The sequence below is a fragment of the Ipomoea nil genome, unplaced genomic scaffold, assembly GCF_001879475.1.
Source record: "Ipomoea nil cultivar Tokyo-kokei standard unplaced genomic scaffold, Asagao_1.1 scaffold0382, whole genome shotgun sequence".
NCBI classification, from domain to species: Eukaryota; Viridiplantae; Streptophyta; class Magnoliopsida; order Solanales; family Convolvulaceae; genus Ipomoea; species Ipomoea nil.
Window position 1 is genome coordinate 2,202,675 of NW_017616810.1, and position 12,944 is coordinate 2,215,618.

A 12,944-nucleotide genomic window follows, 5' to 3' on the forward strand; every position below is an offset into this window, starting at 1 on the left:
AGTGTGTTTGAAAGCTAGAAAATTCTAAAGAAATGGTAAGGAAATGGAGATGATTGAAGCGTTTACGGAGGGTATCGTGTTGGAGAAGGAATGGAGTGCGGGAAGTGAAATGCAGTGGAGAAGAAACGAAGGAGCATTGTTTTATTTTAAAAAAAAAAAAAATATCTGATTGGTGGAGTGAAACGGTGCCACTAACGGCACCGTTACTCCCTAAACGACGTCGTGTGGATCCGGATGCACCAAGTACGGTGCAACCGGATGCACAGCATAACGATTGAACGTTGCGTATGTGTTATTGCACATTGGGCTTTGGCCTCATATGACAACGTTCGGGATTGGGAATTGGGATAGCTTATATATAAGTATTCCACTCGAGCCCATCTTTACTAGACAATACGCATTTGTTTTAATCATTATTGTATGGACCGTGATTTATATAGTTATATAGATCATGATTTAAATATACATAAAGTATATTATTTTAACTCATAAAATATATTATCTTACTCCATAAATTTTATTATTCTAACACATAAAGTACATTATACATTATTCTAACTCATAAAATTAAATATATTATTCTAACACATAAAGTATATTATTCTAACTCACAAAATATATTATCTTACCCCAGAAATTTCATTATTCTAACAGATATAAATTGCATTATTCTAACACGCCCGTGGAACAATATTAATTTTTATTTTTAACATCAAAACGACGTTGTTTTAGATCGTGGTCTACACAATAATATGCCCACTTATTTGTTTGTTTTTTTTTTTTTTTATGTGTGACATTTTAGTCCATTTTTTAAGGAATTGTTAAAATGTTTCATTTATCGTAACGTAAGCTAACACTCAACTATAAAGAATGTTGTGTAATATATATATACTCTCCGTACTTGAACTATATTAATTAAATACTTTAAATTAAGGTAAACATCAATCACTTATAATTAATAACCATCCTCAATTATGAATCATATCTACATTTTTTCGACACTTCTCCTAAGAACATTTTGACAAAGTTGTTTCCAGACTTTGTTAGCATTAGTTGATTTAAATTTGTTTAGTTATTATTACTTTTTTTTTTTAGATAACATTCCATCACGAATGCTCTCATCACTTGACTTTTCAATGATATTACTCTTTTGTTCTTTCTATATTTAAAAAGAGCAGTAAGATAATACGGGAAAAGAAATGATTAATAAGACTCGTAACCTACAAGTAAAAGAAAGAAAAGCAAATAATACGGAATAATTGAATAATTAAAAAACGTAGAAAGCTATAATTAAGTAATAGACTATATAAATTATAAAGTGTGGCTTTCGAGGGAATCCTGGATCACTTTCTTTCTATAGACAGTGGATGTTCCAATATTTTGTCTCAACTTATATTATAGCATTAATAATATAATTAATGACGTACAATTGATTATTCCGCCTTATAATTTTAATTGAAAAAAATAATAAAGAAGTAAATCAGTTTAGATTGTCTATAGTTGACTTATTCAAATAAAAAAGATCATCAATAACCTCCTCTCACTTAGAGTTAAACTTGTAACTTTTTAAACTTGAGTATTAATTTGTTGTTAGTTACAATTGTGCAATTTACAATAATTATGTTAAGTGGTAATATGGATATATACTTTGATCGACCATGACTTTTATTCTAGTTAGAACAAGAGTGGATCGACAAATAATACTTTATACTTTCTTATATATTTATATACAATTAAAAATTTAAAAAATATCATTTTAAACAATTACTTTCCCACCTATTATATTGCACAGACCAACAAGTACTTGTCACCCCAACAAAAAAGATTATGAGATAAAATCGTGTAAATTAAGATATGATTTGGTTTATCTTGTTTAGAACGTCATGGAATTGAAGGCATTACATTAACATTATCACATCCAAACAAACAACCCACATATGGACACTACGTATATCCAACCACTAAAATCGAAAAAAAGGTGACAACAGGGATAAAAATTAAAGTTGCAGCTATTCAAACCAATTAATATAGATTTGGATCATGTCATATATATATATATATATATATATATATATATATATATATATATATATATATATATATATAAACTTGGATTTAAAATGTATTAAAAGAACAAGAATTCCTATTATAAAGTCAATTGAATGATGTTTTTTGTCTCAATTAAAAGACTAATAATTAAATTGATAGTATCATGACTTTCAATTCAATATATATGGAGTATCAAATTAAATGATAGTGCTTTATTTAATAAAAGTTTAAGTTGATAGTTAGATAACACTTTTTCTTTTTTTTTTTTCCCGAAAGGAGATCGTTAGACAACACTTATTTGCATATATATTATGCTAAAAAGATTAGTTGAGGTTTTGGTCATTTGCGCCATGTTTGGAAATTAAAACCACTACTTAACCATAACTTAAAGACAAAGTCTAAGATTCTAACATAATTATAAACTCGAGATGGAACTATACATGCTCAGGGTAAATCATTAAAAATTAAAACATTATTCAATCAAAACTTATGGCCAAAATCGCATTTATATTCACTACTCGAAAGTTTATATTGGATAAATTCTGCTTCGATGTAATAGTCCGCAAATTACATAGGAGAGGTAAATCGCACTATGAAAACCTGGTGTGACCGCATTATGTGTGAAAATTATGTTACAAATCCATGACTTTCGTAAAGGAAAATTATGTTCCACCCACTTGATCTATCACTCGGCCTTTTGTAGACACATTTTTTTTTTGGGGGGTGTTTTTGGTGGTATTGTAAGTGGCAGCGTCAACCTATGTTGTTTGCCTTGTAAGTGTGTCCAACTAGAAACATATTTTATAAGACTTTACTCTAAAACTAGGTAGGAATTGAAGTGAAAAACTTGGCACATAGGACGGCAGTGCATGCATCAGTGGACCACGTACCCACCAGCAGCCACCATCTTCATCTTTCTTAGCGTGTGGTGAACACCAATCATACTCCTCAAAACTGTTGTACTCAAAAGGGAAGGAATGAAGCAAAAGGAATAAGCAAATGTACATTTCATGCATGCACCACTTTTCCACTCACATAAGGAATTCCGCACATATTGAAAGCAAGTTTTAAATGCGACTTTTAATCCACTAAATCAATGCCTTAAAAGCTCTTATTCAATTATTAACTCTCCTATTATATTTGTTTCTTAGAGCAAGGCTAATGGTTTGAGGTATTTTTGTAAATTTTAGACCGAGTATTTATTTTTTTTTAGAGTAATGTCAATAATTTGAGGTATTTTTGTAAATTTTAGACCGAGTATTTGTTTTTTTAGAGTACATGAATTTCATTCAACAAAATAAGAAACTAATTTTAATAGTGTAATACAATCTAAACAAGCATATCAGGATAACACTGTGTTTACGTCGTAAGATCCAACTTCAACTCCTTGACTAAGAAGTATAAAAATTGTGTTTCACTCACTTAACTCTGCAATATTATTTACTGATAAGACTATTATGTATGACGCCAAAAAAGTTTCGTACGTACACGGTTGAGATTGGATGGAGGACATTCTTAATTGCTATCAAATTTTAGTGTCTCTTAAAATAGGAAACTACTCCGTAGGGGTTTTCCTTGTGATAAAAGGAACAAAGAAGAAGGACAAAACAATTAGCTTTCAAAAATAAATAAATAATCAAAGCAATTAGAATTGAGATTCTTTTTGACACTCTAACAGTGACCAATTCTTTTTTAAATCTTAAAATCTTTGTCAACTTATATTATAATTCACAAGTGGAGCCTACAAGTTATTTTCAAGGGGTAATTATTATATATTGATGTTGAGAATTGAGATATTAAATTGTGAGCTGAGTAATCATATTACCTAAAAATTCTAGAAAATATTACAAAAGATGAATTATAAAATCATTTTAAAAAAAACCCATATTACCTTAAAGCATATAACATGAATCAAACCAAGTATGTATAGTACTTTCTACTAAACCAGCCTAGTATCACGCACTATTTGCGTGACAGTGTTAGACTCAATTTGACGTGTATGAGGGGTAAGACTTGTCTGCAAGGTAAGTGGGGCCTGGAACGCTGCATGGGTGTTGGCCGTTGCATCAAAGGCCCGTTATACTAGACTATCAATAGTTGATTCTCTCAAACTAAGAAGGCCAATAAATAACCCTCACAATGTGTCAAACCAATTGCTTTGTCCACAATGTATCATACTTCCTACCAATCAACAATAAAACTTGCTATCAGCGACAGGGGTTTAATTCTCATTTCAGTCATTTGAAACCTATAAGACTAAGGCTATCATTATCCCTATAATACTCTTTCACTTTCAAAGGATCAGTTGACCAATCCGACAAAGCTAGAAAACTTGATGTTAGTAAAATGAATATTAAAAGGGAAAAAAAAAAAGTCAACCCAATTTACCAAAACCTATTTGAAGCTCAACTAATTTTTATAAAAAAATTTATATGTAGCTATATAAGTAAAAAAAAATTACAAAAGTTTGAGGGGTGAGGCCCCACAGCCCACCGTCACACTCTTCCCCTGCAGGCTGCAGGTGGCACTATAAAACAAGGCAAAGAATAGTCATCATCCTGCAATAACGCCCGCTAAAAATATCAAACATGGAGAACAAGTATTCCTTTCTACTATGTCTCATCCTCTGCAATATTATTATCTCTCATTTGGCTCCGCCCACGGTGGTGGCTCAGCCACTGTCCACCAATTCCCGGTGGATCGTGAACGAGTCAGGGCGGCGGGTGAAGCTGGCGTGCGTGAACTGGGTGACCCATCTGGAAGTGGTGGTGGCGGAAGGGCTGAGCAAGCAGCCGGTGGACGTGATCTCAAAGAAAATAGTGGATATGGGTTTCAACTGCGTCAGGCTTACTTGGCCTCTCTTCTTGTTCACCAATGACTCCTTGGCCTCCCTCACCGTCAGACAGTCCTTCAAGAACCTCGGACTACTCGAATCCATTGCTGGCCTTCAAGCTAACAACCCCTCCATTGTTGATCTCCCCCTCATCACTGCTTACCAGGTATTCACTTCGACCCGTTTACCAGATATTATTAATAATAATTAATGATTTTTAATAATATTCAATACAATCATGGATGGTAGTATGGTACCATGTTTTTAATAATACTCAGGTACTATGTATGGTAGTATGGTACCATGTTTTTAATAATACTTAGGTACTATATATAGTTCTAAGTATTACCGTCACATGATTGTATCGGGTACTATTAGTAATGATTTTTAATGATACTCAAAAAAAAATCATGTAAGGTACCAGTATTAGTAATGATTTTTAATGATACTCGAGAAAAAATCATGTAAGGTACCAGCATTAGTAATGATTTTTAATAATACCCAAGACAATTATGTATGATATTAGACATGATTGTATCATATATTACCAAAACCGCAAGTATCGGGTACTATTGACAAATTAAAATTGAGTTAGAGTACAAGCTTTGCAATTTTGACAAGGAGAATATAATTGATTTGAGAGCCCAGCAATGGATAAGATCTGTAGTGTTTGTGCAATTGTGTCCGTTGATATCTTGAAAGGATAAGATCAGTTGAAAAGAATGCAGTGTCATGGCACTCATCTTCAACATTGTTTACGCTTTAATTAATGGTGACAAGACCTTTTGTGATGAGTATGATGGTGACTGCCAACAACAAATTTAAGGTCAATGAATGTCTTTAAAATAAAGGCAATTTATTTTTTGAAAAAAAAAAAAAGAATTTAAAAAACATACTTTGATCCAAATGATTTCAGTGCTATGAGGTGGTCTTGGCAGGCTGTGGTTGGTAGTCTGGCAAAGTACAAAGTGATGATAATACTGGATAATCACATTAGCAAACCTGGGTGGTGCTGCAGCAGCTATGACGGCAATGGCTTCTTTGGCGACATCTACTTTGACCCGAAGCTATGGGTGATTGGCCTGACCAAGGTTGCCACCATGTTCAACGGCACCAGCAACGTGGTTGGGATGAGCTTGAGGAATGAACTTCGAGGGCCTAAACAAAACGTTAATGATTGGTACAGGTAGGATAAAGCACAGTTCTGTATATCTGCCGCCTCTAAGCATCTATGTGTAACATAAATAATTGCATATGTAATTACTAATTATGTATGAATCAATGATAGGTACATGCAACAAGGAGCAGAGGCAGTGCATGCAGCAAACCCTGATCTTCTAGTTATCTTCTCTGGGCTAAGCTTTGATAAGGATCTCTCTTTCCTGCAGAAAACACCAGTGAACTTGACGTTCTCTGGGAAGTTAGTTTTTGAGGTGCACAGGTATGGATTCACTGATGGTGAGGACTGGGCATCGGGTAACCCAAACAAAGTGTGTGGGAGAATAACTAATGACATAATGAGCAGAGGAGGTTTCGTGTTGGATAAAGGGTACCCGTTGTTTGTCAGTGAGTTTGGTATTGATCTAAGGGGTACCAATGTGAACGACAATAGGTACTTCAACTGCTTCTTGGGTTTGGCAGCAGAGCTCGACTTTGACTGGGCACTGTGGACGCTGGCTGGAAGTTACTATCTGAGAGAAGGTACAGTTGGACTAGAAGAGTTTTATGGGGTTCTGACCTGGAATTGGTGTGAACCGAGGAACTTGAGCTTCCTCCAAAGGATCTCTATCATGCAGTCACCCTTTCGAGGTATATATGAACAGAACCAACAAATAGACTACCATATCATTTCATTAAGAAACTTGAGGATAAATGATATAGACTGAAACTAATGCATGATACTTATTTAATGTGAAATGCAGGACCAGGTTATACAGAGTCTCGACTACATAAACTAATTTTCCATCCAATGACTGGGCTCTGTGTTCGAAGAGTTTCACTCTTCCAGCCATTGGAGTTAGGTCCATGCTCAGAGTCAGATCCATGGGGCTACACTGCAGGTAAAGCATTAACAGTGGAAGGAACTTACTTTTGCCTTCAGGCAGAAAAGCTCGGGAAGCCAGCAAAGCTTGGTCTGTTTTGCACAGATGATAGCTCAAAATGGGAAATCATCTCAGATTCTAGGATGCATCTGTCATCGAAGCTTAAGGATGGCAGTAATGTCTGCCTGGATGTAGATTCCAACAATGTTATCATCACCAACACCTGCAAATGTTTGAATAATGACAGTTCATGTGACCCTGCAAGCCAGTGGTTCAAAATTATCGACAGCACGAGAGGAACAACTACCAAAAGTGACTTTCAGAGCACCTCATTCTTGTATTTTCTGGCAAAAAAATTGTTTGCAAGCTACATATGATAATTCTGATGAAAAGTTCATATAGAGTTTAGCCATACAAGTTCAAAACATGACATGTTCTTTTTGAAAATAGTCTATGTAAAAGTTTATTGAAATAAACTAAAATGTCTTCATTAGTGCAGCAGAACTCATTCTTCCATGGCTTCTCCACCTTCTATCACCTCCACCATACCTCTGCAAGCACAATGAATATCCACAATTATAACAAGGGAAAGAAAGAAAAGCAGTCTGAAAACACAATTTCAGACAATTCCATTTAAAAGAGTAAAGTATTCAGTATGAGAACTCTAACCAGTCTTTTTAGGGAAGGCATAACCCTTCTGAGGATAAGTTCGGGGATTTGGTGACTTATGGTTTCTAATATATTCCGCGTGGCCCTAAAGAACAGATGAAATGAGAGTCATAAAATACTCAATTAAAAAAAAAAAAAAAAAAAAAGAAAGAGAGAGTTACAAAATTCATCTGCCAGATCTTTATTTATGTGTTACAGAGTACTTTTTTTGGGTACAGGTCAGATTTAATAAGATTGAATATATAACAAGGTGGAAATTCTTCATCTAGCATCTGTTTTGGAAAACACACCTTGGTTATTACACAAACATCAACATTGCTTCCACTACCCAGATCATTGAATATTCCGGCCAATATGGCATCAGTCACCAATTGAATTCCCTCTTCCTTCTGCAATGAAGTTTACCCTCAATATATTAAGACAGTGTCCTAATATAATCTGACTAAGTACACAAGTAAACAGCATACTTACGTTTAGTCCCTCACGGTATCGTGATTCAAAGACAGACATTGCTGCAAGGGAACCAGATCCCATTGTAGCAAACGGCAGAGTGTCAGTAGAGCCATGAGGGTAAATCTGTCAAAAGAAGTAGTTTTATACATCGTAGGAAATAAATAGATACAGTACAAGATATCTCTATTCAACAGTTACTCACAGTATGCAAATGTGGGCCAGTGATATCAACTCCACCAAGAACCAAAGCAGCTGAAACATATCCTTGGTGACTGATTGAATGAAGAAACAGTTAGGTATTCCAGAGAAGCAATTTCAGTTACACATAAGAGCCACTAACTGTGCCAGGAAAAAAAAAAAAAACTAATAACTATGATCACCTGAAGAGATGAGATTTTAAAAGTGTAAGAGCAGTGATAACCCTGGATTCACGACCTGTGTGATATCTGTGGAGCTTCAGTTGGGAACTGACCATGTCTAGGAAATAACCACAATAAGAGGTAAGACAGACAAATGTAACACAATGAAGCAAATATTACTAGTCAATAATTCAGGTCCTAATACAACAAATGAAAAAGTAAAATAGTAAAATAGCAATTAGCAAACTACCAGTAACAGCTTCAGTATCAGCAGCAGTCCCTGCTCCACAGCAGTAAATATTAGGAGCCATGTAGTGAATTTTCTCACAATTCTTATCGGCAACTATGGGTCCTTCAGTGGCACGGGTGTCTGCACCAAGGATGACACCATCCTGAGGACATAAGATAATTATTAAAACCGCAAGCAAGCATAATTTGATTATGGGTGCAGGAACCATTTTATTCTCAATCATTGTGACAATGTCATTATGGCTGTAACAAAATCTATATCAACCATACAGATCTCCAACTATGAAAGAAAGGCCTCCCTTCCCCACCTTACTAAGTTCTATCTTTGCATTAGCGCAAAACACTTGCACAATCTGAAACATGCCTCAACCTCAAACAATTACACTTCACAATTGAGTTGTTAATTGTATACCCATTACTAATTCCACTCTTGTTCTGCAACCCTAGGAAAACGATCATTCCAAATCGGCTTTCACTTCCCATCCTAGTCTCTCATTACACACACACACACAATACTAAACCCTAAACCCTAAACCCTAAACTGACACAGTAATGGACTACCACTACTAAAACTATCAAATTAATCTTTGAAAATTCTAAAATTAAAACACACACGTTGCCGAAATTGAAAGCATTTTACTACAAAATAATAAAATTGAAAGATCGAACATAAAGGAAGATAAAAACCTTAAAAATCAAGCCAACAATAGTAGTTCCAGTTTTGAGGAATGAAGGAGGGCGAAGCCCTTTGTTGGCCAGCATGTCATTCCTTCTGCACAAATCGAAGTTGAACCCACCCTTTGCCGGGACATCCATCGATCCCTTCGCCATAGCTATTCCAATTCAAATAAACCCTAATATAAACACACACGCACATACATACATTAATAAGTACATGTATATTTACATATCAATTCAAACATTTAAACGAGAGATAGAGAGAGGAAAAGGTCGTAAGCAATTACAGCTGAGCAGGAAACTAGAACGACGTCGTTAGGATTTTCGGGAGACTTACCGGAGCTGAAACTTTGGGACTGTAGGAATTGGCAGATGAGCAGAAGTGCAGGTGTGCAGAACCAACAGAAAGAGAGGAAGGCTTGGGAAAGAAGAAGAAAAAATGTTAATTCCAAAAAAGCCCTCGGTTACTTTCAACTTGATTATAATAAGTTCTCATTTTTTTTTTTATTGAGAAAAATGTCAAATAAGGCTCTGTTTGGCAAACCTAGCTGAAAAGCTATAAGCTAGGAGCTGATAGCTGAAAAGGAGCTGAAAGCTGAAAAGCTATAAGCTCGGAGCTGAAAATTGAAGAGCTGTTAAGCTAGCTGTTATGATTGAAAGTGTTTGGTAAAATTAACTTTTTGATAAGCTGATAAATGTAAAAAGACTAAAAAAGACATCTTCATAAAATTTAAATTAGTTTGTTTACATATTAAAATTTAACATTTCGTCTTCCAAAAAAAGTAAACACTTTTTAAAATAAAACTATTAGCATGATCATGATCTAGCATCGCATAATGAAGTAGCAATATTGTTGCGAATCTCCTTCATCTCCATAGAGGTGTGACTTAAATTTTCGTTGATGGAGATATTACTACTTGAATCTTGAAGTTCATCGGGCGGTATGTAATCTGAATGCTGCTCAAGCACATTAAACATCATGTCATCTTGTGAATTCTTCCGAATATAATTATGTAGTGCAAATGTGGCCATAATAACATCAATTTGGGTCTCCTCACTAAACTGCAGCATTTTAGCAAGTATCTTCTATCTCTTATTCAATACTTCAAACGATCTCTCAATACAACTCCGAAGAGAATAATGTGCACGATTGAATGCTTCTTGAGCATTAGTTAGCGACTCTTGTTCAAATTGAGATTGAATCCATATTGCTAATTTAAAAATAACATTAATAATAATAATAATAATAATAATAATAATAATAATAATAATAAGCTAAAGTTTTAACATAATTGTTTAGCAGGAAACAAGACTAAGGAAAGGATTGACGTGAAAGTTAGGATAGGGGAAGAGAAAGGGTTTTAATTCATAAGGTTAAAATATGTCATTACTTTAAAATAATAAGGGTAAAGATGGAAAAAAAGTTAGGAAGCTAGTAGCTTATTTTGAAAAGCTACCTAAAGTAGCGTTCTAAAATAAGCTCTTATTTTAAGCTAGGAGCTTATTTTGAGAACATTACCAAACAGAGCTTATAGCTTATTAGTAGCTTAAAATAAGCTATAAGCTCCTAGCTTAGCGTTGCCAAACAGAGCCTAAATCCTTAAATTTTACTAAAAATTTAATTAAGAACTTAAATGTTTATAAGTTGCAATTAAATCCACAAATAAATTATTTTGGAATAATGAAATTCACTTACTTGTTGGTGACCTATAATTGTAGGTCAATTAGGATTCTGACGGAACTCATACGAACTTCTGGCAAATATCTGACCATTTCTGACAAATTAGTTCAAAATTTAAAGATCGACGATCGTTACGGTTGTCGGTCGCTGAATTTTGAACAAGATTACCGGAAATGGTCAAATATTTAAATTCTTGACCTTTGGTTAAGGCTGGATGATGTTGTCTTTATGTTCAACTCAATTTTCAACCTTAATATGATCATTTTTTTCAATTGCAAAAATATTATGATGTCGTCTTTATGCTCAACTCAACGATGACTTATTTAATAAAATATTGAAGTAGTGAATATTCATTTTAATCTTGAAAAACAATATAGTTTTAACCAACCGGAGACAACTTGGAATCATAAATTATATTCTTGGCCTTGCTCTTCATCTATTCGTTTGTTCTTGAGTAAAGCAGCCAAGAAATCTCACCAATATTCTATATTCTTTGCTCATGACTTATGGTTGGGTATCCAACCCTAATAGCATATTGTTTCTACTTTTACAACTTTTCATTTTGGTCCCACAAAATCCAACCTTAAACAAGTAGTAGGGCAACTTCAATATATCTATAAATATATTTCCTTGTTAATTAGCAGATCATTGTCTCTATGTGTACTTTACAACCTAACATGTGTTTGTTGTGATCATATTGATGAACTAATTAATTAATATTATATTAGTGAGAAATATGAACACTGGTTTACAATTTTAAACTAATTATTATTATTATTATTATTATTATTATTATTATTATTATTATTATTATTATTATTATTATCTACAAACTTAATACGGCCAATAAAGTTAGGTCCCTCTAACATATAATAAGAACCAAAACATCCACATATAAGTTCTCCAATGTCAATTGTTATAACTTCAACATTTTCAAAAAATCATTCTAAACAGGATTTGACTAAAATTCAAATTCAAAAACAAAACAATATATAATAAAAGAAATTCAATACTTTTAAAATGTATTCTAGCAATTTGTTATTTGATTTTCTAATTGATGATCATATAGATCAACTCATGAATATATGTCCATACGCATGAGATGTGGATGAGATAGTATAGGTCTCTTCGTGCTGAGAAAGTACTTGACTATTATTTGAGGTCTTTTGATCACAAAACTCTTTATGTTCATTGATTGCTTATTAAATCTCAATTTTATTACGAGTTTAAAAAGTAATCCACTTAATAATTATATGCTAAAAAAATCAATTAAGTAAAGTCAAATGGAAGGATGAATATTAATAATTATGAGGGGATAAATTAAAGTTCTCAAAATTAAAATTTTGCATTTTTTTTTGGTTGAAAATGAATAGTTTTTACCAATGAAAGCAAGAAACCTTCTAAAGTAATTTTCCCAAACAAAAATTCCTTTCATAAGATTGCCTTTTATATCTTGTAGTATAATAATCCCAAGCATCAAGTAAATGAGTTCATCACTTTCTCAAAAGAAAATTCCAAATGTCAGATCTCATCAGTTCCTTCTTCAATTCTCTGCATGCAGATTCTCATGACTTATTAGCTTATTAAATATATTTTTTTCGTTGTGTTAATGTATACATTGAACCAATGAACCATGCATGTTAAGGTTTTAGAGCTAAATCTAGAAAAATTACTATAGTTCAGGACTGAATTGGAGATTATCCACCATAGTCTATGACTAATTTGAATTAAGCCATTATAGTTGAAAATTAAATTAGGTGTTAATAGAGGAGAAATTATCAAAATATAGTTAAAGTTACAGAGAACTCAATTAGGAAAAACCATCAAAGTAGAGAACCAAATTAAACACAAAAAGACGTTAGGACTAATAGTAAAAAATCACTATAATTGAGGTCTAAACTGAGTATTAACTCAATACAGTCTTACAGAAC

At 33.4% G+C, this 12,944-nt stretch overlaps 2 protein-coding genes across 4 annotated transcripts; one reads left to right on the forward strand and one right to left on the reverse strand.

The window, feature by feature from the left end:
* The first annotated feature begins 4,502 nt into the window (after positions 1-4,502).
* LOC109171991 lies at positions 4,503-7,425 on the forward strand. The gene is made up of 4 exons (XM_019321112.1): positions 4,503-5,048; positions 5,821-6,068; positions 6,171-6,691; positions 6,805-7,425. Exons 1-4 carry the CDS (start codon positions 4,638-4,640, stop codon positions 7,299-7,301), a joined length of 1,677 nt encoding a protein of 558 aa, XP_019176657.1. The 5' UTR covers positions 4,503-4,637; the 3' UTR covers positions 7,302-7,425.
* LOC109171997 (proteasome subunit beta type-7-B-like) lies at positions 7,242-9,783 on the reverse strand. Of its 3 annotated transcripts, none has more exons than XM_019321119.1 (9): positions 9,670-9,783; positions 9,342-9,508; positions 8,656-8,797; positions 8,427-8,523; positions 8,249-8,318; positions 8,065-8,169; positions 7,884-7,982; positions 7,594-7,678; positions 7,242-7,475 (listed from the first exon to the last, which is right to left on the reverse strand). In XM_019321119.1, the coding sequence occupies exons 2-9, from the start codon at positions 9,483-9,485 to the stop codon at positions 7,459-7,461; spliced, it is 759 nt and encodes a 252-aa protein (XP_019176664.1). In that variant the 5' UTR covers positions 9,486-9,508; positions 9,670-9,783; the 3' UTR covers positions 7,242-7,458. The 3 variants fall into 3 exon arrangements, with proteins under 3 accessions (XP_019176664.1, XP_019176666.1, XP_019176665.1); XM_019321121.1 differs by having other exon boundaries at positions 7,242-7,509; XM_019321120.1 differs by having other exon boundaries at positions 9,620-9,716.
* Between the last annotated feature and the right edge of the window lie 3,161 nt (positions 9,784-12,944).